The sequence below is a fragment of the Fukomys damarensis genome, unplaced genomic scaffold, assembly GCF_012274545.1.
Source record: "Fukomys damarensis isolate Sample0158 unplaced genomic scaffold, DMR_v1.0_HiC HiC_scaffold_14, whole genome shotgun sequence".
NCBI lineage: Eukaryota > Metazoa > Chordata > Mammalia > Rodentia > Bathyergidae > Fukomys > Fukomys damarensis.
The window spans coordinates 22,873,117-22,896,594 of record NW_022900926.1 but is presented as its reverse complement, the minus strand read 5'-3'; the positions used below and the strand labels follow the sequence as shown (position 1 = coordinate 22,896,594).

At 35.6% G+C, this 23,478-nt stretch overlaps 1 protein-coding gene across 2 annotated transcripts in view; it reads left to right on the top strand.

Annotated features, from left to right (window-relative positions):
• The first annotated feature begins 8,822 nt into the window (after positions 1 to 8,822).
• Pde7b (phosphodiesterase 7B) overlaps positions 8,823 to 23,478 on the top strand; it is a 307,395-nt gene continuing 292,739 nt past the window's right edge. Inside the window, exon 1 of one of the 2 annotated variants that reach the window (XM_010626564.3) lies at positions 8,823 to 9,106. Coding sequence is in view for 1 of the 2 variants with exons in the window: in XM_010626562.2 (XP_010624864.1) it covers positions 9,936 to 9,956 (21 nt within the window). In the remaining variant the exon portion in view is untranslated. Of the gene's footprint in view, positions 9,107 to 9,628; positions 9,957 to 23,478 lie in introns of those variants that run through there. The other variant, XM_010626562.2, reaches the window with a different exon arrangement.

Genomic DNA, 23,478 nt, shown 5'->3' with positions numbered 1-23,478 from the left:
TATATAAGAAATATTTTTCTTCTTGCTTTCCAGTTGTCCTTTCACTTGATATTCTTGCCATGATTTTGAGTTAAATTAGCACTTTGGAGTCCTGGTTTTAAGATAGACCTTTATTTGAGAAATAGCTTTAAGATGAAAGATGACTATGTGGTAGAGAAAATAATTCAAAGAGAAAAGAATTTAAAATGAAAAGATTTTTAAATATATCAGGAGAAAATTCAGTAGTAGGGCTATTTCTCTTTCATCCTATTGTATTTAATTTTTAATGCATTTGGTTGATAATAGTGTAAGTTATGGCTCACAGTAGACATTTAAAAAATTTGTAAATATTATTCATTGTGTCCTTACCAATAACTTTCTTGAAAGTAAATAATGATTATATTTACAAAGGAAATAAGATATGCTCTCATTGTATCATTATTCTATTGCCAAGAGGAAAGATTTTGATTATAGTGAAGTAGTGAGAAAAGTTGATATAAAATATAGCATCAGTTGATAAAGTGAGGAGTTACTGAATAGATCTTTAAAGTAGGTATTTCCAGAGTGTCAAGTCCAGGACTAGTTCTGAAAAAGACCACTGTGATTAGGAGTGAAGGGCCAACCGGGAGAATACAAGCAGCTCCACACCCCACTGAGGTACAGGGTGTTCTGTCTGTCTTAAAAATTGTGAATATTGGAACTCTGGCTGTTCTTTCCCCGCAAAACCTCACAAATACTGAATTCTGAAATCCTGACCCCAAAAGTTCCAAATAAGAGATTTTGGCCTAGGGCCATAGGGAGTTAGCTCAGTGGTACTGCCTCCTGCCTTTGCAAGCACAAGGTCCCAAGTTCGATCCAAAAAAATCCCAGTACCAAAAAAATAAGAGAGAGAGGGACCAGAAACCAATTTTAACTCCCACCAGCAATATATGGGAGTTCCCTTTGCTCCAGATCCTCATCCACATTTGTTATAGCCAGACTCTAGGGTGTATTATCCAATGGTGATAATATTAACATATAGTAATGCATTTTAATAAGTTTATATAAGTTGAAATAACTTTCAATCTAACTCCTCTTTGAACTTCACTTAGAATGTCTCTGATCATATAGTAGACTTTCATTGTGATGTGAACTGCTTTGTCAGTTTTCTTCATGACTTTTGCTTGTGTGTCTTTTTTAGGAAGGTCTTCTCCACTTTGGAATCATCTGCATCTACCATTTCTGGCAATTTTAGCTGTAGTTTTTCATGTTTAAATATTTATCTAATTGTGCTTTATTTATATAATGTGTCTAAGTTTAATTTAATTTATTTTAGTTTACTATTTATTTCTTGGTACCAGGGATTGAACTCAGGTCCTTGTGCTTGCAAGGCAGGTGGCGGCACCACTGAGCTAAATCCCTGGCCCTGAACTTATTTTAATACTTCGAAATGGTTAGCTTTGTCTTGGTATTATTTACCAAATAGTCCATTCCCTTTCCATTTACTTATTTATAATTCCACATTAATCACATGCTAAATTTGAGTATATGTGTAGAGTCACTTTTCAACATTTTTTTCTGTTCCATTTATTTCTAATTTCTAATTATTTATATCTAAACTAGTATTATAGCATTTTAATTTTACAGTTATTTAATAGCCATATTAAATGTTCTCCTGTTTCTTTCTCAACAGATTTAACATTGTTGACTACATTTTATATTTTGAAACACCATTTTCCTTGGGTACTGTGATATCATGTTATTTTTATATTATCACTCTTTCTCTGTACTTTTATGGGCTTCTCTATCCTTGTTTATCTTTAGAGCAATGATATTCCTTTTGGTTTTCCCAACCCTTTCTTTTCCTTACCTGAGATGCACTGCCAGAACTCGTGTGGCTCAACTCCCAAATAATTTTACTCAAAACTGTCCTAGCCCAAGCTTTTCTGTTGAATTCCCTAAAAGCCCATCCCAATGAACTTTGACGTTAACACCAAAGCTGAATTTATCTTCTCTGTCTTACCCAGTAAAATGGCAACTCATCTTACGTGCCTGAAACTTGGGTGTCATCTCTGACTATCTCATCCATTATTTTCTTCTCCCAATAAGTCCTTAATTTTTCTTCTTCAGTCCATCACTAAATACAATTGCTGACATTTTCTAAACAACTCAAATCTTCTAAAATCTCCATGTCCTCATAACCACCAACCCTATCGAACCATCATACCTTCGGGTCTCTCTATCACCAGGCTTCCTTCCTCTGGCCCCCATACAGTTCTCAAAGTGATATTTTGAGGTAGAAATTTGAGCATGTCCTTTGCTCTTTGAAACTTTTTTTACCTCCTTAATATGATGAAAAGGCCCTGTCCTGTCCTCACTTTCTGTCACTCCAGTCAAACTGGTCTTGTTTTGGTTCCTGGAATGCACATGCTCATCTTCAACTTTGTTCCCATATTTATAACTCAGCCTGAAGCACTTTTGGACCCCTAGTTCCCTCTCTTTCCACTCGAGTATCTCCTACTTGTCTTGGGTATCTTCCTCTTCTTGGGTACCAGAATTCCTCTTACATATCCCTTAGAATACCTCAGATACAACTGTCTTCAAAAAAAGCATTTGTTAAGCTCAAAATCTGGTTTTGATTTCTCTGCTATCTGCCCCCAAGTTACCCAGGATTTTTCCCCATGGCATTACTCATCCCTTTTGTATTGTAATCATGTTTGTCTGTATCCATCACTGGGCCATTTTGCTAATAGGATTATGGTACTGTTTTCTCCACACACACCCCCACTTGCAAACCTTCAATCATCTCTCATTCCTTAATGAGTGAAGTTCAAATTCTAAATTTAATTTTTTACCATTTTCATTGAACTGCTATGTGGAGACATCTCCTTCCTACATCTGGTGCTCCTATCATTCTATCTACCACTCAGTTCCTCAACATAGCAATTTTCTTGCTGGTTAAGAAAAAATGAAATCTCCTGCTCTGCACAAAGTCTTCCCAGATTTCACCAAGTAGAAGAAATTTTCCCCTTTCCTTAATTTTCATTGTACTCTGTCTTCCTTCACAGCCTTCATTGCCTTTACCTTTACATGACAGGTCTTGGTTCTCATTTTTTCCCCTTGTCCCACTCTCCCTTCAGCTCCCTCCCCTCCCCATTTACAAACACTTTATTTCCGTTTTTTCATTTTCTCATATTTTTTTCTTTTTCCTTTTAGCTTCCCCTACCCTTCCCACTTTCCCTACACCTTTAGCTCTTTTCTTCCTATTTCACATTGTCAATTATCTCATTAGGATCTTATGTACTATTATAGTTTTTCACACCAGAGAAGCTATTCGGTATTTACACATGTGTGACTTATTTATTTCACTTAGGAGTATATCCTCAATATGCATCCATTTTCCTATGAATGACTCTAATTTCTCATTCTTTATGGCTGAGTAGTATTCCATTTTATAGAAAAACCACATCTTCTTTATCCAGTCTCCAACTGATGGGCAAATGGGCTGTTTCCAAGTTTTAGCTATTATAAACGGTGCCACTATAAACATAGGTGCACATATATCACTGTGCTATGATTATTTCAATGCTTTTGAAAGATACCCAGCAGAGGGATGTCTGGGTCAAATGGGACCTCTAATCCTAGTTCTTTGAGGTATCTCCATATTGATTTCCATAGTGGTTGCACGAGTCTGCACTCCCACCAACAATGGAGAAGGGTTCCTTTCTCCCCACAACCGCACCAACATTTGTTATTGGTTGATTTCTTGATAGCAGCCATTCTTTGTGGGGTGAGGTAGAATCTCAGTGTTGTTTTCATCTGCATCTCTCGAATGACCAGTGATGTGGAACATTTTTTCATATATTGACTTGCTGCTTTTACTTCTTTGTCTGAGAAATGTCTGTTCATTTCAGATGCCCATTTTTTAATCAGGTCTTTATATTTGGGGGGGCTGATTGTTTTGAGTTCTTTATATATTCTAGATGATAGTCCTTTGTCTGAGGAGCAGCTGGTAAAAATTTTTTCCCACATTGTAGGTTGTCTTTTAGCTCTGTTGATGGTTTCTTTTGCAGTGCAGAAGCTTTTCCATAACATGAGATCCCAGTTGTTGATTCTTTCTGCTAGTTCTCATGCTACTGAGGATTTGTTCATAAAGTCTTTTCCTATGCCAATGTCTTCAAGAGTTCTAACTTATCTTCCAGCAACTTTAGTGACTCTTTCTTAATATTTAGATCGTTAATCCACTTGGATTTTAATTTAGTGTATGGTGAAAGATAAGGGTGTAGTTTTAATCTCTGGCAGGTTGAAATTCAGTTTTTCTAGCACCATTTATTAAAGAGGCTATCTTGCCTCCAGTGAGGATGGTCGGCTTCTTGCTAGTACATCTGGAGTTGTTTTTGCATCTTCCAATCTGTTCCATTGATCCTCAGGTCTGTTTCTTTGCCAGTACCATGAGGTTTTTACCACAGTTATTGCCTTTTTCTTGTTGTCATTATTATCAGAACATGTCTGTTACACATGTTACTGAGTAGATGACTTTTACAGGTAAAGATCACATCCTACTGATTTTTGAACACTCAGTAGTATGCTGAGCATGTACTACTGTATTCTTTTTATAACATATTCTCAGTATATCATTAATAAATTTAATATCTGTAAAGTTGCTAAGAAATTTATGCTAGAAGTGCAGAAAGAGAAAAAATATTTTAATCCCTTAATAGAGAAAATAGACTCTTGATTTATCAAAGAAGGAAAATGACTGAAAGTAGTCATTTCTGAGTCATGAGTCTTGGGCTGCTTAAGAAGGGGATAAAGAAAGACAATGAAGAGGCTTTTAGATTATTATAACTAACAAATTATAGAAAGTATTGTCATTTAAAATGGTGTGCTTCAATGACTGCTCCAAAGTATGTGTTTAATAATGAACGGTGCCTCTGAAGACCAGTTTGTATGTTAAATTTGGTAGTCTTACACTGATATTTCTGTGTTTGGTGGAGTTAAATAGACATGGATGTAGATATTGATATAGACATAGATAATCTTTATGTCTTCTCAAGCTGCAAGTGGGTATGTATTTACAAAAGGGAGAAGGGAGTCAACAATTACCTATAGGAAACATGAACACATATACTGAAACTGTCATTCCTATTATAAGTAGCAGAAAGCCAACTTAAGTATATCTCAGGTTAAAAAAAAAGAATTCATAAACTAACATAATGATTATTTTTGTTTCCTGAAGTTGCCACAATAAAATAGCATACACTGCTTAAACAGCAGAAGCTTATTTCCTTGCAGTTCTGGAGACTAGAAGTCCACGATCAAGGTGCCAGCAGAGTTTTTGTCCTGTGAAGGCTCTCTTCCTAGCTTAGAAACTGTGGCTTTGCTCTGTGCTCTCACATTGGAGGGGTGGGGGCCTGCAGTGTCTTTTCTTCTTCTTAGAAGGGCACCAGTCCTATTAGATTAGTGACCCCCTGCTATGATCTCATTTGATTTTACCTCCATAAATACACTGTTACCAAACATAGTCTCACCAAGGGTAAGGACTTTGACATGTGACTTTAGGTGGGGTGCACTTCCATCCATAGCACTGACACCTGAGAGGTCATCACCTTGGTTGTTCATCTTCCTCTATGGCTGCTTCTCTTTTTCTGAATCCACCTCAATCTTCCATTACCTAGTTAAGGGGTTGCAATGTTTAGTCCTGGAATCTCTTCTTATGCCTTTAGTGACCTCATTCTCTCTCATGGATTTAAATACTATTTCATCTATCCATAACTCTCTAGAATTATATATAAACAACTTCTATGATATTTCTATTTGGGTGTTGTATAGATCTTCTAAGTTACATGTTATCCAATGTCACTTTAGTTTATGATGACTGAGCTCCAGTAGGCCATGCCCAGTGTTCTTGCTCATCACATTGTACTTCTCTAGGAATTCTTTCTGTTTCTTCTGGATGACTATTTTATAGCTTTTCTTATAACACTTGTACCACCTCTCCTATGCTCTTTTAGCCAGTATTCTTTTTTTTCTCCTTGAGTTTATTGGTACTTTTAGGTATACAGTACAGTTATATTCATTATTGGGATCTTGTACCTTTACATGACAGGTCTTGGTTCTCATTTTTTCCCCATACCCCTGCCCTCCCTTCACCCCCTCCTCCCTTCCCTATTTACAAAAACTTTTTTCCATTTTTTTCATTTTATCCTATTTTTTATTTTCCCTTATTTCCTTTCCCCTACCCTTCCCACTTCCCCTATACCTTTAGCCCTTTTCTTCCTATTTCACACTGTCAATTATACCATGTAGATCTTATTTACACTTTTAGTTTTTCACACTGGAGAAACTATTTGGTATTTACAAATGTGTGACTTATTTATTTCACTTAAGGGTATAACCTCAGCCAGTCGTGGTGGTGCATGTCTGTAATCCTAGCACTTGGGAGGCTGAGGCAGGAGGATCGCTGTGAGTTTGAGACCAACCTAGGCTACATAGTGAGTTCCAGGTCAGTCTCAACTACATAGTGAGACCCTGTCTCAAAAAAACAAACAAGCAAAAAAAGACTATAACCTCAATACATATCCATTTTCCTATGAATGACTCTAATTTCTCATTCTTTATGGTTGAGTAATATTCCATTTTATAGAAAAACCACATCTTCTTTATCCATTCTCCAACTGATGGGCAAATGGGCTGTTTCCAAGTTTTAGCTATTACAAACTGTGCCATTAGCCAATATTCTTAATTTCAGTTTCACTGAGAAATTACATGTCACAAAGGATGTTGACAATCTTGCACAATAATTGCAACCTTTTTGCCAGCACCTTTATCATTTACTCTGCCTCCCCTTTTGTGTCTATATATGAGCCATCCATGCTCCCTTACCAAACCAATGACTCTACATTCATTTTATATTCCTGTGAAACAAAACAAAATTTATAGATTGTGTTTCTCTCTGTGGGTTTGACTAGGAACTCTGCTTAGAGTCTCACAAGGCTGAAAGCAAGGTATCATCAGGACTGTGTTCCTTCTGGAGTTCTGGGGAAGAAAGAATCCATTCCCAAGTTCATTCAGGTCATTGGTGGAATCCAGTTCCTTACAGTCAGAAGACTGAGATGTTCCTTTCCTGGGTGGCTGCCAGCTGGGGAGGGAGGTGCTCTTAGATACTCCTCTCTGGTGTTTGCATATGGCTCTACATCTCAGAGCCAATAGCAGTGTGCTGAATCGTTTTCAAAGTTGGAATCTCTCTGACTTCTTCTTCTATTGCATCTCTCTTCTGTTTCCATCCAAAATGTAGTTCTCAACTCTTAGAAGTTCATGTGATTAGATTGAGCACAACAAAGTAACCCAAGAGAGATATCCCTCCTCTAAGATTATAACTTCCATTATATATACAAATTTCCTTTTTCTGTGCAATGTTGGATATTTTCAGACTCCAGGAATCAGAATGTGAACATATTTGGATGCCTATTCCATCTATCACATGCATCATCAGTGCTTTAGCAATTTCTCCCTCTCTCTCTTTTTCTCTTCTCTGCATGACTAATTACTTCTCTCAATGGGATCTTTTCCATCAGTATAAAAATGCTGATATTTCTCCCATGTTAAACATGCTTCTTTGACTCTTTTTTCCTTTGTAATTACTGTCCCATTTCTTTGTTCTACGGGGGAAAATGCCTTGAAAGAATTATCTATATTCTCTTTCCAATTCTTACATTCTCTCTCCATTTTTCACCTTTTCTACTGCATTGAATCTGCTTTTTTCAAAGGAAAAAATTATTACAGTTTCACTGAGTTCAAGGGTTAATTCTCAGTATTCATCTAGCTTTTACTTTAAACAGTTGATCATTGAAATATTTCATTTGTCTTCCAAGATGCTACCCTCTTGTTTTTTTCTGGGATCTCCTGGAGGCTGCTTCTCAATCTCCCTTAATGGCTCTTTCTTGTATTCCTGATGACTTAATCATAGACTGCCCAGCTTTTCCATCTTCACTTCTCTTGGTAACCTCACCCCATGCCATGGCTTTAAGTACCATGTATATGCCACGACTTACAGATTTATATGTATATCCTAGAACTGTTCAGGCTTATATATTCAACATCTCCATGTACATGTCTCATTAGCAAAATTAACATATTCAATATCAGACCATCTTCTCAATAAAATCTGTTATTCCACAACCTATTGGTCAATTCTAGCTGAGTTCAACCTTTCACTTGAAAGAACCCCAATTTTGGAGAGGCTATTAGCTTCTCTTACTAATTTCCCTCCCTGTACTTAGCATCCAATCCATTCAATAAATCTCATTGTCTCTAACACTGAAACACAGCCCAAACTGATCATTTCTAAGTACCACCCAAATCATCTTGGTCAACATCACCATGATTGCTGGTTGTTTTACTGCAGTGGACTCTTTATTAATCCCTTCCCTTCCACCTGGCCTCACACAGCTGTTGAAGAGACCATGCTAAAAAATCAAGTGAGCCATCTCTTTACTCCTCTGCTTAAAGTCCCTTTTCATTCAAAGGAAAAGCTAATGACTAATAATGACTTAGAAATCCCCATGTGATCTGTCCTTTCTCTACCCATTGTCAAAAAACCTTCTCTCTTAAAGAATTGATGGGAATATCTGAAAAAGAACTCCTAATTTCACAGAGTGTACCTGATCCTAAAACGTTTTTTTTTTCTTTTCTTTCCCTGATTGGCCAGCTTGGGTCACATGCCCCCTCATGGTCACTGGGGTAAGGCTAGTGGGGAAGGTTATGCAAATAATAGATAGAGGAGAAAAGTTCCCAAAAAAGGGAAACATTTGTGTCAGTAGGATTCAGGGTGGGGATGGGAGAGAGGGGAGGATCTGGGGGAGGCAGAAACAACAGATGGCCACCACAAAGATTTTCCAGAGTGGGAAAGAAAACACAGGAATAAGCTGGGGCCCTGGTGGAGAAAATATCCTTAAATAACTGTACCTTCACCCACTTTGGAAGAGAATGTGACAATACCCCAAGCGTGCCTGAGTGGCCTCATCAGGTCCTGCTTCTTGAAGGTGGTATAGCAAGAGGGATCCCCCTAGTGTAAGTAATCCTGAGGCTGCACTGCACCCAGAAGCTGCAGAAGGAGAAAGAAAGGACTACCAGGAGCTGCTGATTCGTGAGTTCTGTTTCTCTCTGCACATAATGTGGCTCACTGGCTCATTTGTGCAATTCTGCATCCATAACTATCAGGGTTAATTAACGACTCATTTTTAAGTAAGGGTAAAAATAAGTAAGTTTAAAAATAAGCAACAGTTGTGAAATGGACACGTGTACATACACATGGAAAAAAATATAAATCTTGCTGCTATTATTTAGCTCAGGGTCCTTGGCTTAATTTAAAAAATTCTGATACACCTAACCACAAGGTATTTTAAATTTTTTAGATGTATTCCTGAATATAGAAAATGTCTCTTGGATTGGTCTGAGAGTGGGGCGTCCTGGCTAATCACAGGCACACACACATTCTTCCCATAGTACAGTACTTTAAAATTAATAGCACATGCAGAGGAAAACTAAACGCTTTGACGTCACTCTTGAAATGAGGAAACATAAACAGAAAAGGCTCCACTCCAGTAAGCTGGCAGCGTTGAAGCCGATTGGTCTCTGCTTTTCCTTGCCTGTGGCAACTGACAGCACCTCCCGGCTGCCTGCTCACCCAGCCAGTCGGTCGGTCTGGGCACTGCAGCAGGCTCGGCTCTGTCCCAGCCCTTGTCTGGGAGACCCGGAGCCTCTCTTTCTACCTTCCTTCTTTCCTGCTCTGTCTGTGTGCTTTCGTGTTTCTTTCTTTCTTTTTCTTTTCTTTCTTTCTTTTTTTTTTTTTAATTAACTGTATTCCTAATACTGGATGAAGTTGCTGGATTCTGCAGCACAAGTCTTCATGAACAAGCAGCACCGCTCAGAGATTTCACGGCACTCAAAGGTCACAGAACTGCCACTATGGTTAAATGTCTTGTTTAATGGTTGAGGTACGTACAAAAAAAATTTAAGCAGCAAGCTCGTTTTTCTTGAAACATCAGAGCCACAGAGGAATGGTAGGAATTTTATTTTAAATGAACCTGTACAAATATAGAGAGATATATATTTGTCTGTGATTGTTCCTACAGCGACCAGCTTTTGAATTTCCTTCCTTTTTCTAGGAGAACTGACTAAACATTATCACTTAACCCGAATTAACCGTTTGTGGTCACCAGGGTTTCATTCCCATCCGTGTAATGAGACTCCAGCATTTTCGCTGCACTTGGGGCACTCCCTGAGGAGGGCTTTTTATTTCTCTTTAAATGAATGCAGTATTTCTTCTTCAATATAAATCTTAGAGTTGGTTGATTTTTATTTTTGGTGGGACAAGTTAAGAAATGTTGATAAAAATGGTGACTGTTGTGGAATAGGGAAGAAGAAAATTAGGTTTTTTTCTTTTTCTCTCTGAGTTTGTCATATTGGTTGATAGCAGACTTCAGATGAGGAAATCAGTAGGAAGAGAGGAAGCAGCTGGTAGTGGGACTGAGGGTAGAAATATTGATAGAAGCTGTCCAAAAAATATATTCATGAGAAAAAAATCACTGAATCGCCTTGTTGCAATTTATTTTACAATGTTTTGAATTGAGAAATCAACAGGAGAGATGTAGGTATGGAGTTACATAGCCAGTGATTTGGATCTTATTTGTAAAGGAAAATAAAACTTTATTACCAGTGCAAATGTGCTAATTATCTTTTCCGACAACAGTTGAAAGCGGAGTCGGATATTTAATTAGGGATATAAGTGATTGAGCCTGGGGACTAATTAATCATCTAAAAATTGTGTTCTTGTGGTCTGGCCAGAGTGACTCTTGCAAGGATAGAGTAAGCCTCTTTGCAGTAGAAAGCAGGCATATGCATTCATATACGTAAACACACTAAATGCTGCGGGAGGTCTACAAAACACAGGGCTAACATGTTCAGTGGTACACTACGGTACCACTGTCAGAGGGATTCCCTGTGAAAAAAATCATTCCAGTCCACAGTCAGTTTTTGTGAAAGGAATTCAAGAAATGTATGATCAACATGGGTATCCTTATTACCTTTCTCAAAGTTATACATTACAAATAAGGCAGGATTATTTGAAAACGTTAGATTGTTCACAAATTTCCTACTTGATTTTTTTGAAGTTTCTATTCTCACCGTGGGGCACCAGAAATCTCCGAAACTGGGTCATGTTAGCAGTATTACTAAGCAAGGTATCAAATACATCATACATTTTAAAGGGTTAACAAAATTAACAGCGTAAGACTGTAACTTACTAGCTTAAGAACTGCAAAAATATTAGTTCTGAAATGGAGAGGATGTGCTGTGAATGGACAATTGCTTTCTGCAGTGCCCAGTGGGAAAACAAGGACTTTGTGTGTTACAAATGCATAACTGCAGCTCCTCCATTTCCTCTGCTCTATCTTTTATTACTGGCTGGTGAAACAAAGACTGGTGTCAGTAGTTACGTCTTGATTGACATTTTCTCTAATAAAGTGAAGTTGCTTTTTGCCTCCAGCAGAAATCTAAAGTTAACTCATTGCAGCTCCAAGACCTATATCCTCTTTATAAGAACTTTTACCTGACACTGAGTTGCTTGATTTCACAGGGCACTCAGTTGAACAGCATGTGACACAATCAACGGTGACTATATTTCAGCAAATTAGCTTGGAGAAACTCTGTTTGGATCAAGTCACCTAGGACAAGGATGGAAAAATCCAAGATGTATCAGGAACAGACATGAGCTTAAGAAAACAATTACACCAAGGCACCTTTTAATGCCTTACATGGTTTTGAGCACAAAGTAACCATTGTTGGTGCTCAAGAAAAACCTAGTTAAAAAATTTGCTGAGAATTTCCTACCCAGCATATATTGTAAATTATCTAAATAATTTTCAAATGTGGCATTTTAACACTCTTTGAAGAGTGCTTTTTATATTATGCCAGCCAAAAATATAATCTAGAAATCAACCATCAGTGATAGAGAGGTGAGCATTCCGAACACCTACTTGGGTTATTTTCAGTAAAAAGGATCCTTTAAATGCAAAAGTAAAATGACCAAGTTTCCTCAAAGTGGGAATGTACCACCTGAAAAATGCCTCTGCCTAGTAATTATTCTTCCAAAGTCTAATTTGTTGTTAGCCAGGCTCAAATCACAGGGGAAACTGCTTGTTGACTCACAGAACATGGTGTTGGAAGGAATTTATTAAGTGGTAAGCTAATCCCAAGCATGACTGAAAGGGCTTCATTATATTAAAGACAACTCTCAAATTTAAGAATCAGAATAGACTTGGGAACATCTAAGTTTAGAAGCGAACAGGTATTCTAGATGGTTCAACTCACTTTGCTGCAGTTTGTAACTTATGAGGGAAACCTGTATCTACAGAAATCAGTGTCCGAAGAGTTCACTGTTTTAGGATTCGGCTCATGTATCACAAAGAAGTCTACAAATGTTTAAAGAATCTCTCCTAGTACCTCTGTCTGGCTGAGGAAGAAGGGATTTGGCATATGGAAGTTTATATGGTCCTCATACAATGGTGACCCCATCTCAGTACCTCCTCCTGGGGGCATCTCCATTTCTCCTTAAGAATGCCTGCAGGTGGCACGTCCATCATCCATATGGAGATAACCTTGGCACCACTGGCTTCTGCAAGCACTTTTTAGTGGCTCTGTCACAATTTTTGCTTTTACTTATGAGATGATAACCACATGATTGCTATATTAGTATTCTTTACAATGGTTGATATATATATATATATATTTGATGAGAAGAAAGAAAGAAAAATTGTATAAACCCAAATTTACTCAATACCTACTTCTTGCCAGGTACTGTTAGAAACTTGAATCTTGTCTCTTTTTTTTTTTTTTGATACTGGGAATCAAACTCAGGGCCTTGCACATGCCACTGAGCTAAATCCCCAGCCCCAGAAACTTGAATCTTGAGAGGGAAATGTGTATAATCAAGGCATTTATATGTTTCTTCTTTCCTAAGAATCACTTAGATTTAAATGATTTCATTCACACTTAAGGAATGATTGCATGGAGTGAACTGAAAAAAGGTAGTGACAGAGAGGGGACCTGAGTGCATCCTCCATCAGGCTCCAACTGGCTGAGTGGTGTTAAGTTACACACTTATTTTTGACCTCAGTCTCCTCATCTATAAACGGAACTGGTTGTATTTGGTTATTTCTAACATCCCTTTACATCAAATCTTTCCTAGTATTTTTATATTCAACGTTTTTTTTTAAAAAAAAACTGTTTTATCTATACATAAATGTCAAAGTGTCAAAACTTTTATTCCAAAACCATGGCTGCATACTTTCAGCATGTCAAGGGCTGTGTTTATTGAGGTGAAGTGAATAAAAAGATAGGTATGCAATGATTCTAGCCTTCAGGAAAACCCCATTCTGGTTGAGCATATATACAAATGAGCAGAGCCTGTGCAGAGAGAGACAGAGGTATAAATGAAGTATAGGAGCGTGATGAAGAAGAGGAAAAACAGAAGATGCAGCTCTATGCAAGTTAGAGTACCACAAATAAAATTTTATATCTAAGTAGGCATCCGTTGTACTAATGGTCATTTTTAATATGATCAGTGAAAGATGTTGTTGATCTTTTGAAATCATACTTGCAATTGTTTTCTTAAAAAATAGAATGCTGCAGAAAGTTAAAGATTTGCCATGGGTTGATTGAGCTACTCCTCTGAGATAGTAAATCTGTGCAAGGCAATTGCCTTCATCACCCCTAAACACAGAATCCTAGGAACTGTAAGGAGTGAGAGCCCTTTAAGAACACTGAGAGCAGTCCCAGCTCCTAGCAGGTATTTGATATAAGCAAGGAAGGTTCATAGCAGAAATTGGGCAGTGTCAACATGATGGGAAACATCCCAGAGTCAGGAAACATCTAAAAGTGACTGAGAACTTCCAGAGGTTATTCATATGCATTAAGGTACATTTCTTGGACCCTGAAGGTCTTCCTTTCCTCGTCTTTCAAATAAAGGTGGTGGTTATGTTGGCCTTTCCAAATCTCTGATTTAACCTGACAAGATTAATATTAAACTTTGAGCATGTGTTTATTTTTATTCTTCCACCTCTCCCATCCGTTTTGTTGTTGTTTTGGGTTTTTTTGGGGGGAGAGGGGTACCAGAATCGAACTTGAGACCTGCTTGTGGCAGGCAGTGGTACCACTGAGCTAAATCCCTGGCTTTTCTCCCATCCCTTATTGCTACCAATTCTCTTTAGAGTTTGTCATTACTCAGTTATCTAAATTTACATAATTTCACCTCCAAGATAATCTCACTGCCAAAGAAAAACAAAATCAAAATGAGGCCTCTGAATTGTGGGAATTTTGTTCCCAGAAGGATTATCAGGGAAGTCCTGGGAAAGTTATTTCTCTCTCTCTTTTTTTCATTAAGTTTATTGGTACATTTTAGGTATACAGTACAGTTACATTCGTCATTGGGATCTTTACCTTTACATGATCTATCTTGATTCTCATTTTTCCCCATTCCCCTGCCCTCCCTTCACCCACTCCTCCCTTCTCTACTTACAATGACTTTGTTTCCATTTTTTCCCCTTTCTCATATTTTTTCTTATTCCTTCTTCTGGGAAGGTTATTTGTCTCCCTTCACTATTTCTCTCCTGTGGTGTCGATGCTGCTCTACGGCTGTCGCACTGTCTGAGATGGCAACGGGACATGCTTTGTGTTCCCTGAAGCTGGGGGCTTTGACCTTATAAAATAAATGTCTTTTTCCTAAATGCTGATTACTGACCTAGATTTCTTACATTATTTCATTTGATAAACTCAACTCCAATTCTGGTATCTTTAGAGAATAACTAACCCTGAGAATATTAGCAGGTGAGTTGGTTTTCCATTGAGTATCTTCTTGGGACTTTGTCCCCTCATATGGGGTTGCTGCCTCAACCTGATGGGTTTGATGGATCCAGTCACCCTCGCCCAGACAAATGGCAAGTCCTATGGGGCTTGGAGAGTTCTGGCTGGCGCCTCCCCCTCTGAAGGAGGGTTGACAACAGCTCAAACGAGGAGAACACGGAGCATTTGTAATTTTGAGTAAACCTAAAGCAATATGACAGAACACTCAGAAATCTATTTAACAATAGGTAATTCTAAATACTCCTCAGTGATTTGCATAAAATATAGAAATATAAAAATAATTGCCAATATTCTTCCTTTCTCCCTGCTCTCTCTTCTCCTGCCCCTTCTCATCTGCAAGGGGAAAATAACAAAAAAATAAGATTGATAATGATAACTGATGGTTGCTCTTTGTGTAAAATTTGAAGTAATATTTGTTTTATTGTTTTTCCATTCTAGTGGTTGGTGAATTCACCTAATGACTTTTCATTAAAATACCTGTTAAGATTTTTTAATTTGTATCTTCTGTGTTTTACGCTGTCATAATTAACATATAAATAAGGAAAACTTTCTATGAGAGAAATAGTATCATTTCCTACCTACTGCTTCAGGCACACAGAAAAAGATTTTGTCCAAAAACAGAGTTCACCTATGACTTAAGCATACTAAAGAATATTTAAGAGTTTTAAACTCTATTAATCTTCTTTTCCCCTGGCATGGGAGGTGGGGTCCACCGCAGGTCTGTTGTAAGGAATATATTTCCATGAGTTCAGGTGTGGATTTAGGGAGACTAGCTAACTCCAGAATTGGCTAAAACTTGATATGTGAAGGTTCTAAATGGAGAATTATTTTCCACTTACTTTGACTCTAGCAAATCTTAGTGTAAGACCATATATAATTGTTTATTTTTGCATTATTTGTAATATTAAAATCAGAAACTATCAGAACTCAATAACAAATAAATTGTTAAATATATTATTTTAAATCCATGCAATAAAATACCATTCAGTTACTTTTTAAAATATGATAAATATACATGTAAAATATCTGAAATGATTTCCAGATGTATTAAGTGGGGAAAATGCTGCAGTGACATTTGCACTTGTTTGTTGTTGTTGTTTTTATTTGTTTTGTTTATACTGGGGATCGAACTCGAGACCTTGCATTTCCAGGCAGGCAGCAGCACCACTGAACTAAATCCCTGGCCCCTAACATTTGTATAATAAGTACATATACATATTCATTCTCAGAAAATTAAATTAAACATAATAACAAATGCTTCTGGGAGATCTTGGGATAGAAACAAGACTTATTTTTAATGTATATACTTTAGAATCATACAATTTTATTACATTTACTATGGGAAAAATGCTGACATTTACTGTTTCATTATATTTTAAATTGAGAGCAAAGTTACAGCATAAAAGAAGTAATAGTCCTGCTCTGCTTTTACATTCCTTTATTAGCTTCTGACTTCTCTTTCTATTGAATTTCTTCCATGTGCTTTTGACACTGCTGGGAAGAGAGAATGTTCTGGAACACGGCATGAAAAACATATAGTCCATCCCTACTGCTTGAGTAACTTTGGGCCCATCAGCCCCCTGGGCATCACTTTCCTCAAATATAAGATGAGGTCTTTATCAAGCTCAAAGTTTCTTCAGCTTAGATGTCTAGCAAAGATTTTTAGCCCATTGCATGCCTGCCTCTTTGAGATTTTTCACCATTAAGTAAATATTTATATTTTGATGTATATATATTTTATTCTTTTGAATGTTTTATATAAATTTTCTATTTTAGAATTAGCTGATTTGAATTTTTTAAATGAGTTAAACATGCAAGACTTTTTGTAAGAATATTTAGGAAACTGACACATCATCAGTAAAAATTTTAATGCAATTCTGCTGTAATCTAAATTATTTACAAATAGTAGAAAATATTACATTAAGATGTACACATTGTACAGTTATACAAGAAACTAATATTACTTTAGTCTGAATATGATTTATACATTTCTTGGTTTTCCAGGAGAAAAAAAAAAAAGACCTTCATTTCCCTTTCTCATTATGCCACAAGCCAGCTGTGTCCACTCAGATGAAAGAACTCAGTCATTCACAAAAGTGTAGAAAGCATTCTTGTGAGAGGAGATGCCCCACTAATATGGAGGTCTAAACAATGCCTTAATTTAGAAAAGACAATCAAATCTAAGAAAAAACTTGTTTTCTGTGTGACAGAAATATAGTATATGTCCGTGTTCTTAAGACTATTGTTCCTGCTTTTCAATTAAATGAAAGACTAATTTCAATCTAGTTTTTAGTTTTATTTAAAAATGTAAGTTATTAGTCATTTTAAATATGTAGTAATTTTCATTTCATATTTCGCTAGATCTTTATTATTGCATGTGGAGTCAAAAATAATTTGTAAGTTAAAATTTAAAAAATAAGAATTTGTGTGATAGAAGTTTTGAAAGATCAGAACTAAAACTATAAATCACTTTTAAAAATGATTAAGTGCTAGAAAATATTTTAATGACTAATAAAATAATGAATAAAAACAGTTCTCTTTTTCACTGAATGTATTGCCCCAAGTGCCCGTGAGTGTGTGTGTGTGTGTGTGTGTGTGTGTGTGTGTGTGTGTGTGTGTGTCAGGGGAGGCCCTTCTCAAACTTGAGGACAAAACAAATATAAAATCTTTTCAAGTAATAGTCATGTAAAAATTTAAAAAATAGTGAGTTTCAAAATGTATTAAAATATTGTGTGTCCTCGGGCTGGGGATTTAGCTCACTGGTTCTGCTGCCTGCCTCGCAAATGCAAAGACTGGAGTTTGATACCCGGTATTCCCCCGCCAAAAAATTGTGTGTCCTCCAATATAAGCCTTTAAAAACTAAATAAATCAAATACATTTATTGAATTAAATGGCAATAATATATAACTTTTTAAATGTTCGTTATATATTTTGTATGGAAGGAAGAAAAAAAAGCAGAAAAACATAAAGATCAAACTTTTTCCAGGCAAACTAAACTTATAATGCCTTAAATTCAAGTTTGGTATGCTAACAGTGGCACTTTTGGAAAGTTATTTAACATTTTCAGCTTTAAAATCTCTAAAATATAAGTTTAAATTGAAGGGTTATGTTTTTTTGTTTTTTGGTACAGGTCCTCAAACTCAAGATCTTGCTCTTGTGAGACAGGCGTGGAGCTACTGAGCTAAATCCCCAAGTCCAAACTGAAGTACTTTTAAGCTCTAAACTTCTGGCTTTCATACATATTTAGTCACTTAGTTCATAAAACAATTGTTATGTCATCCCATTTTCTCTCGTTATTCCTGTTAGGTATGAATTACTTATACCAATTTTAAAGATAAGGAAATTGAGGCTCACAGAAATTATACTTTTAGAGTTGGGATTCGATCTCAACTTTTGCAGACAATTTTAACTGTTTTTATACGTTTAAAATTCATCTTTAAACATTCCTAGCATGAATTAGAAAAACATTCTAAATGTTTTTAGAAATAAATTATAAACTTAAAAAAAACAGAAAACATCTTTTTTAAAAAAAATATTGAAGCAATTTACTAGCCACATATACAGGAGTTTCAAATATGTACAAGGTAGGCCGGAGATTTAGCTCATTGCCTGTCTCTGCAAGCACGAGTTCCCGAGTTTGATCCCCAGTACCAATAAAATAAAATTTTAAAAATCAAATATGTAGAAGAACAGTATAACTTTATTTCAATACATTCACAATGAATTACCTGGCACTTTGAACTATAGAAGTTTTTCTCTGAGAGGCAGTGTAATGTTAAGTGCTATACAATTTGGCAATTCAGTAGTTTAGCTTTGTGAGTAGACACAAGTTACCCCTCTAGATTCCATTGTATTTGTCATGAGATGAAGGTATTTATAGTACTGTATACCTCATTTGATTGTTGAGGAGTTAGAATGTTTTATTTTTTTCAGCTTTAATTGAGTTTATTGGTACATTTTAGGTATACAGTACAGTTACATTCATTGTTGGGATCTTGTACCTCTACATGACAAGTCTTGGTTCTCATTTTTTCCCCTTACCCCTGCCCTCCCTTCACCCCCTCCGATTTATTTTTAATGTGCTTAGGATAGAGTATAGAAGACAAGAAGCACGTGTTAACTGGTAATGTTTGTTTACAAGTTTTAAAAATTATTTTTTGGAGTTTTGATTTTCTTGTGTAAAGTGTCATTGGGTACATCATATATTTAAGAGAAATATAGTTTAGCTGCAGTTTGCATGTTTGTATTGGAAGCCCCCGCAAAAAAATTCATGTGCTGGAAACTTGATTCTTAGGGTAGCTGTGTTGTGTTTGGTTCATGGGATGGGACCCTCAGGAATGGATTAGTGCTGCCACCACAGGACTAGGTTGTTATAAAAGTGATTTGCTCTCACCCCCATCCTCTTATGCTGGCTTGCTCTCACCATGTTACCTTCTGCCACGCTGTGAGGCAGCATGCCAGATGTCAATGCCATCCTTCTACACTTTCCAGTCTCCAGAACTGTAAGGATGCATTTCATTTCTTTATAAATTACTGAAACTCCACTTTTGTGTTGTAGCAACAAAAAACAAAACCAAGGTGAACTGGCATTAAAACAAAAATTTACTGTCTCTATTAAACTGAAGTCCATTTAACTAAAAATTATCTAACATATAAATGTACTGCATGATTTGCTTATTGTAGATCAACCTTTGTGTAGCTCTTACCTGTCAAGAAATAGACATCTTTGCATTATCAGCACCTCAGAAATCCTATCTTGTCTCCTGCATGCTTTCATTCAGCATTATAGCTTGAGACATAATACGTTATTGCATGTAATTATATTTTGTTTGTTTTCATTGGTGCATGATGTTTAGAATCTGAATCTATGGCATTTATTTGTCCTTTCTAGTGCAAACAAATTTTTTATTATGTCCAGTTTTTAATACTAGGACTAATGTTGGCTTGGGTATTCCTGAACTTGTGTTTTGGTGCATATGTCTATATATTTCTGTTGAGGGTATACTTTGAATAAAGTTGCAAGGCCACAAGGAATGTATATGTTCAATGTTGGTAGAAAATTCAAAAATCTTCAAGTGGTTAATGTAATTTATACTCTCACTCAATAATGTATTTTCAGTTGCTCTGTATCCTTACCACTGTTACTTATTAGCATTTCTGAAGATGTGTAAAGAAGGTTTATCCTGGTTTTAATTTGCATTTCCCTAATTATGAAGGAGTTTAAACACCATTTCACATGTGTGTTATCCAAATAAGTATCTTTGCTTTTAAGAATCTGATCAATTAGTTTTGTGTACTGATTTATAGAAATTCTTTATATAGTTTTGATACCTTGATTATTGTCTGTGTTACAAATATCTTCCTCTATTGGTAGAATCTGTTTTATTCTTCTTCAAGATTGCTTTGGTTATTCATATTTCTCTACATTGTCACATAAATTTATAATTAAGATTCTTTCCAAAATAAATAAATAGATAAATCATTGTTGGAATATAGATCAATTTGGGAAGATGAATGTTTTCCTGAGCCTTCCAGTTCATGAACATAGTATACCCCTCCATTTATTTAAGTCTTCATTAATTTCTCTCAATAATATCTTTTAGCAGGCTTTGTGGCCATTTTAGACATTTCTTGCTAGGTATGTTGAGAGGCATTTCATGTTTTCATATTATTCTAAATGATATTCCTCCAATTTAAGTTGTAATTTTTTGTTTCTGATACATAGAAAAATAATTTCGTATATCAATTTGTTACCAAAAACCTTGTTAACTCACTATGAACTTCAGTACTTTATAGATTCTTTTGATTTTTCTACATAGAGAATCATACCATCCAAGAATATCAGCAGTTATATATCTTCCTTTTTAGTACTAAAACTTTCACCTATTTTACGGGCTAAGATTATCAGCAAATTATTGAAAGGGTAGTATTAGGTAACATAATCTTGTTATCAATAACAGAAGAAAGCTTGTAGCACTTATCATTAAGTATTTTATTCTCTATAATATTTTAAAATTTCCTTTTATTCCTAACTTGCTAAGTGTTTAATTTTTAAAATGTTCTTTCTGATATCTTGTGAGATTATTTTTCCCATTTTATTCTATTACAGTAGTAGAATATTTCACAAAGTCAAATCAAACCTAAAGTCCTGGAATAAACCCAATTTGACCAGAAAATATTATGATTTTTTTTTCAGAAGTCCTTTTATCAGTTTCTAGATTGCTAATAATTTTTAGAATTTTGAAACAATACTGATGAAAAATTGTGCTAAAATACTCCTTTCTGGTAATAATTCTAGAGCCGTATTAACCTTATGCAGTTGGTAATTGTTATTCTTCAAATTTTTTTCTGAAAGAGTTTATATAAATCCTGGTTTCTTTCCTCATTGAGTATATATTGTAATAAATTCTTGTGGATCTGGAATATGTTGTGGGCCAGTTATTAGCTGTTTTTTGTTTGTTTGTTTGTTTGTTTTTTGAGACAGTGTCTCACTATGTAGTCGAGACTGACCTGGAACTCACTATGTAGCCCAGGCTGGTCTCAAACTCAGTGATCCTCCTGCCTCAGCCTCTGGAGTGCTGGGATTACAGGTGTGTGCCACCATGCCGAGCTTATTGTTTTAATTCAATTCATTTTTTGAGCTATTCAGACTTTCTAGTATTATTGTCAATTTTGGTTAAGTTTCTAAAGGTTTGGGGGAGTTTGTTATTTTTCCTGTCTTTCTTCTTTTTAAATATAAATATTTTCAGTGCTGGGAATCAAACCCAGAGTCACTGTACCACTGAGCTCTATCCCCATCATTTTTTATTTAATTTCACTAAGTTGCTCAGGCTGTTCTCAAACTTGCCATCTTTCTGCCTCAGTCTCCTGAGTAGCTGGGATTACAGCCATGTGCCACAATAATCAACTTGAAAATACATGCTAAATGTCTCTCTAATAGATTTAGCTATATCCCATAAGTGTTAAATTTAATATTTTTCTTTATCAATTACTTCACAATAATTTCAATTGTAATTGAGTTTTGGACTCAAGGTTATTTAAGAATGCACTTATTAATTTGCAAATATATTGAGATTTTCTAGTTATCTTTTTGTCATTATTTCTTGGCATAATTCATCTGTGCTAATATATTACATTATATGCCAATGTCTTCAAGAGTTCTGTCGAACTTATCTTCCAGCATTGGTGGTGGGAATGCAGACTGGTGCAACCACTATGGAAATCAATATGGAGATAGCTCAAAGAGATGGGACTAGAGGTTTCATTTGACCCAGCCATCGCTCTGTTGGGTATCTTTCCAAAAGAATTAAAAGAATCATATCACAGTGATATATACACACCTATGTTTATAGCCGCACAGTTTGTAATAGCTAAAACTTGGAAACAGCCCATTTGCCCATCAGTTGGAAACTGGATAAAGAAGATGTGGTTTTTCCATAAAATAGAATACTACTCAGCCATAAAGAATGAGAAATTAGATTCATTCATAGGAAAATGGATACATATTGAGGATATACTCCTAAGTGAAATAAATAAGTCACACATGTGTAAATACCAGATAGTTTCTCTGGTGTGAATAAACTATAAAAGTACATAAGATCCTAATGAGATAATTGACCATGTGAAATAGGAAGAAGAGGGCTAAAGTTGTAGAGAAAGTGGGGAGGGTAGGGAATGCTAAAAGGGAAAAGAAAAAAATATGAGAAAATGAAAAAAAAGGAAGTAAAGTGTTTGTAAAGGGGGAGGGGAGGAGGGGGTAAAGGGAGGGCAGGAACAAGGGAAAAAATGAGAACCAAGACCTTTCATGTAAAAGTACAAGATCCCAATAATGAATGTAACTGTACCGTATACCTAAAATGTGCCAATAAACTCAATGAAGAAAAAAAAATAAAAAGGCAGGTGATAATGAAAAAAGGTTGAAAATTAATTCTTTGGCTACAAACATAGACTTGTAACTTCTGGTGAATAGAAATTTTATCATAGTAAAGCATCCCTCCAATTTTTGTCTTTAATTCTACATTGGCTGATACTAAAAAGCTATAAAACAAAATTTCCATTAATTAGTATTTACATCATTTATTGTTTTCCATTCTTCTATTTTTAAATTTTTGGTATGTTTATGTTTTAGATATATCTTACAAGCAAGAAATGAGTAAATTTTATTATCATTTAGTCTGATTATGTTTGTCTTTTCACTGAAGTAACAAGTCCATTTAGTATTAAAGTCATGAGTGATATAGTTCATTAGAGTTCAAACATAGTCATTTACTGTGTCCTTTCTGCTCTCTTGATTTTTATTTTTCCTCTCATTGCTTTCCTTCTTTAGAATTGCATATTTTTGTCATTTCATTGACTTCTTCTCATTAATTTGCTGTTTTTATATTCATTTAGACTTTTTATTGGTTAGTACTGATAAGAACATAGCATCTATCACCTAGTTAAAACATGATGCAAATTAGTACTTTTGTCTCTTTCTGGAAAATATGAGATCCTTGGAATGCCTTAACTACTTTTGTTTTCCTGGTGAATTATATGCTACTCTTAGATATTTAGTTTTAAATAATTTAAATCCTTCAATAATAATTGTTGTGGTTTTGT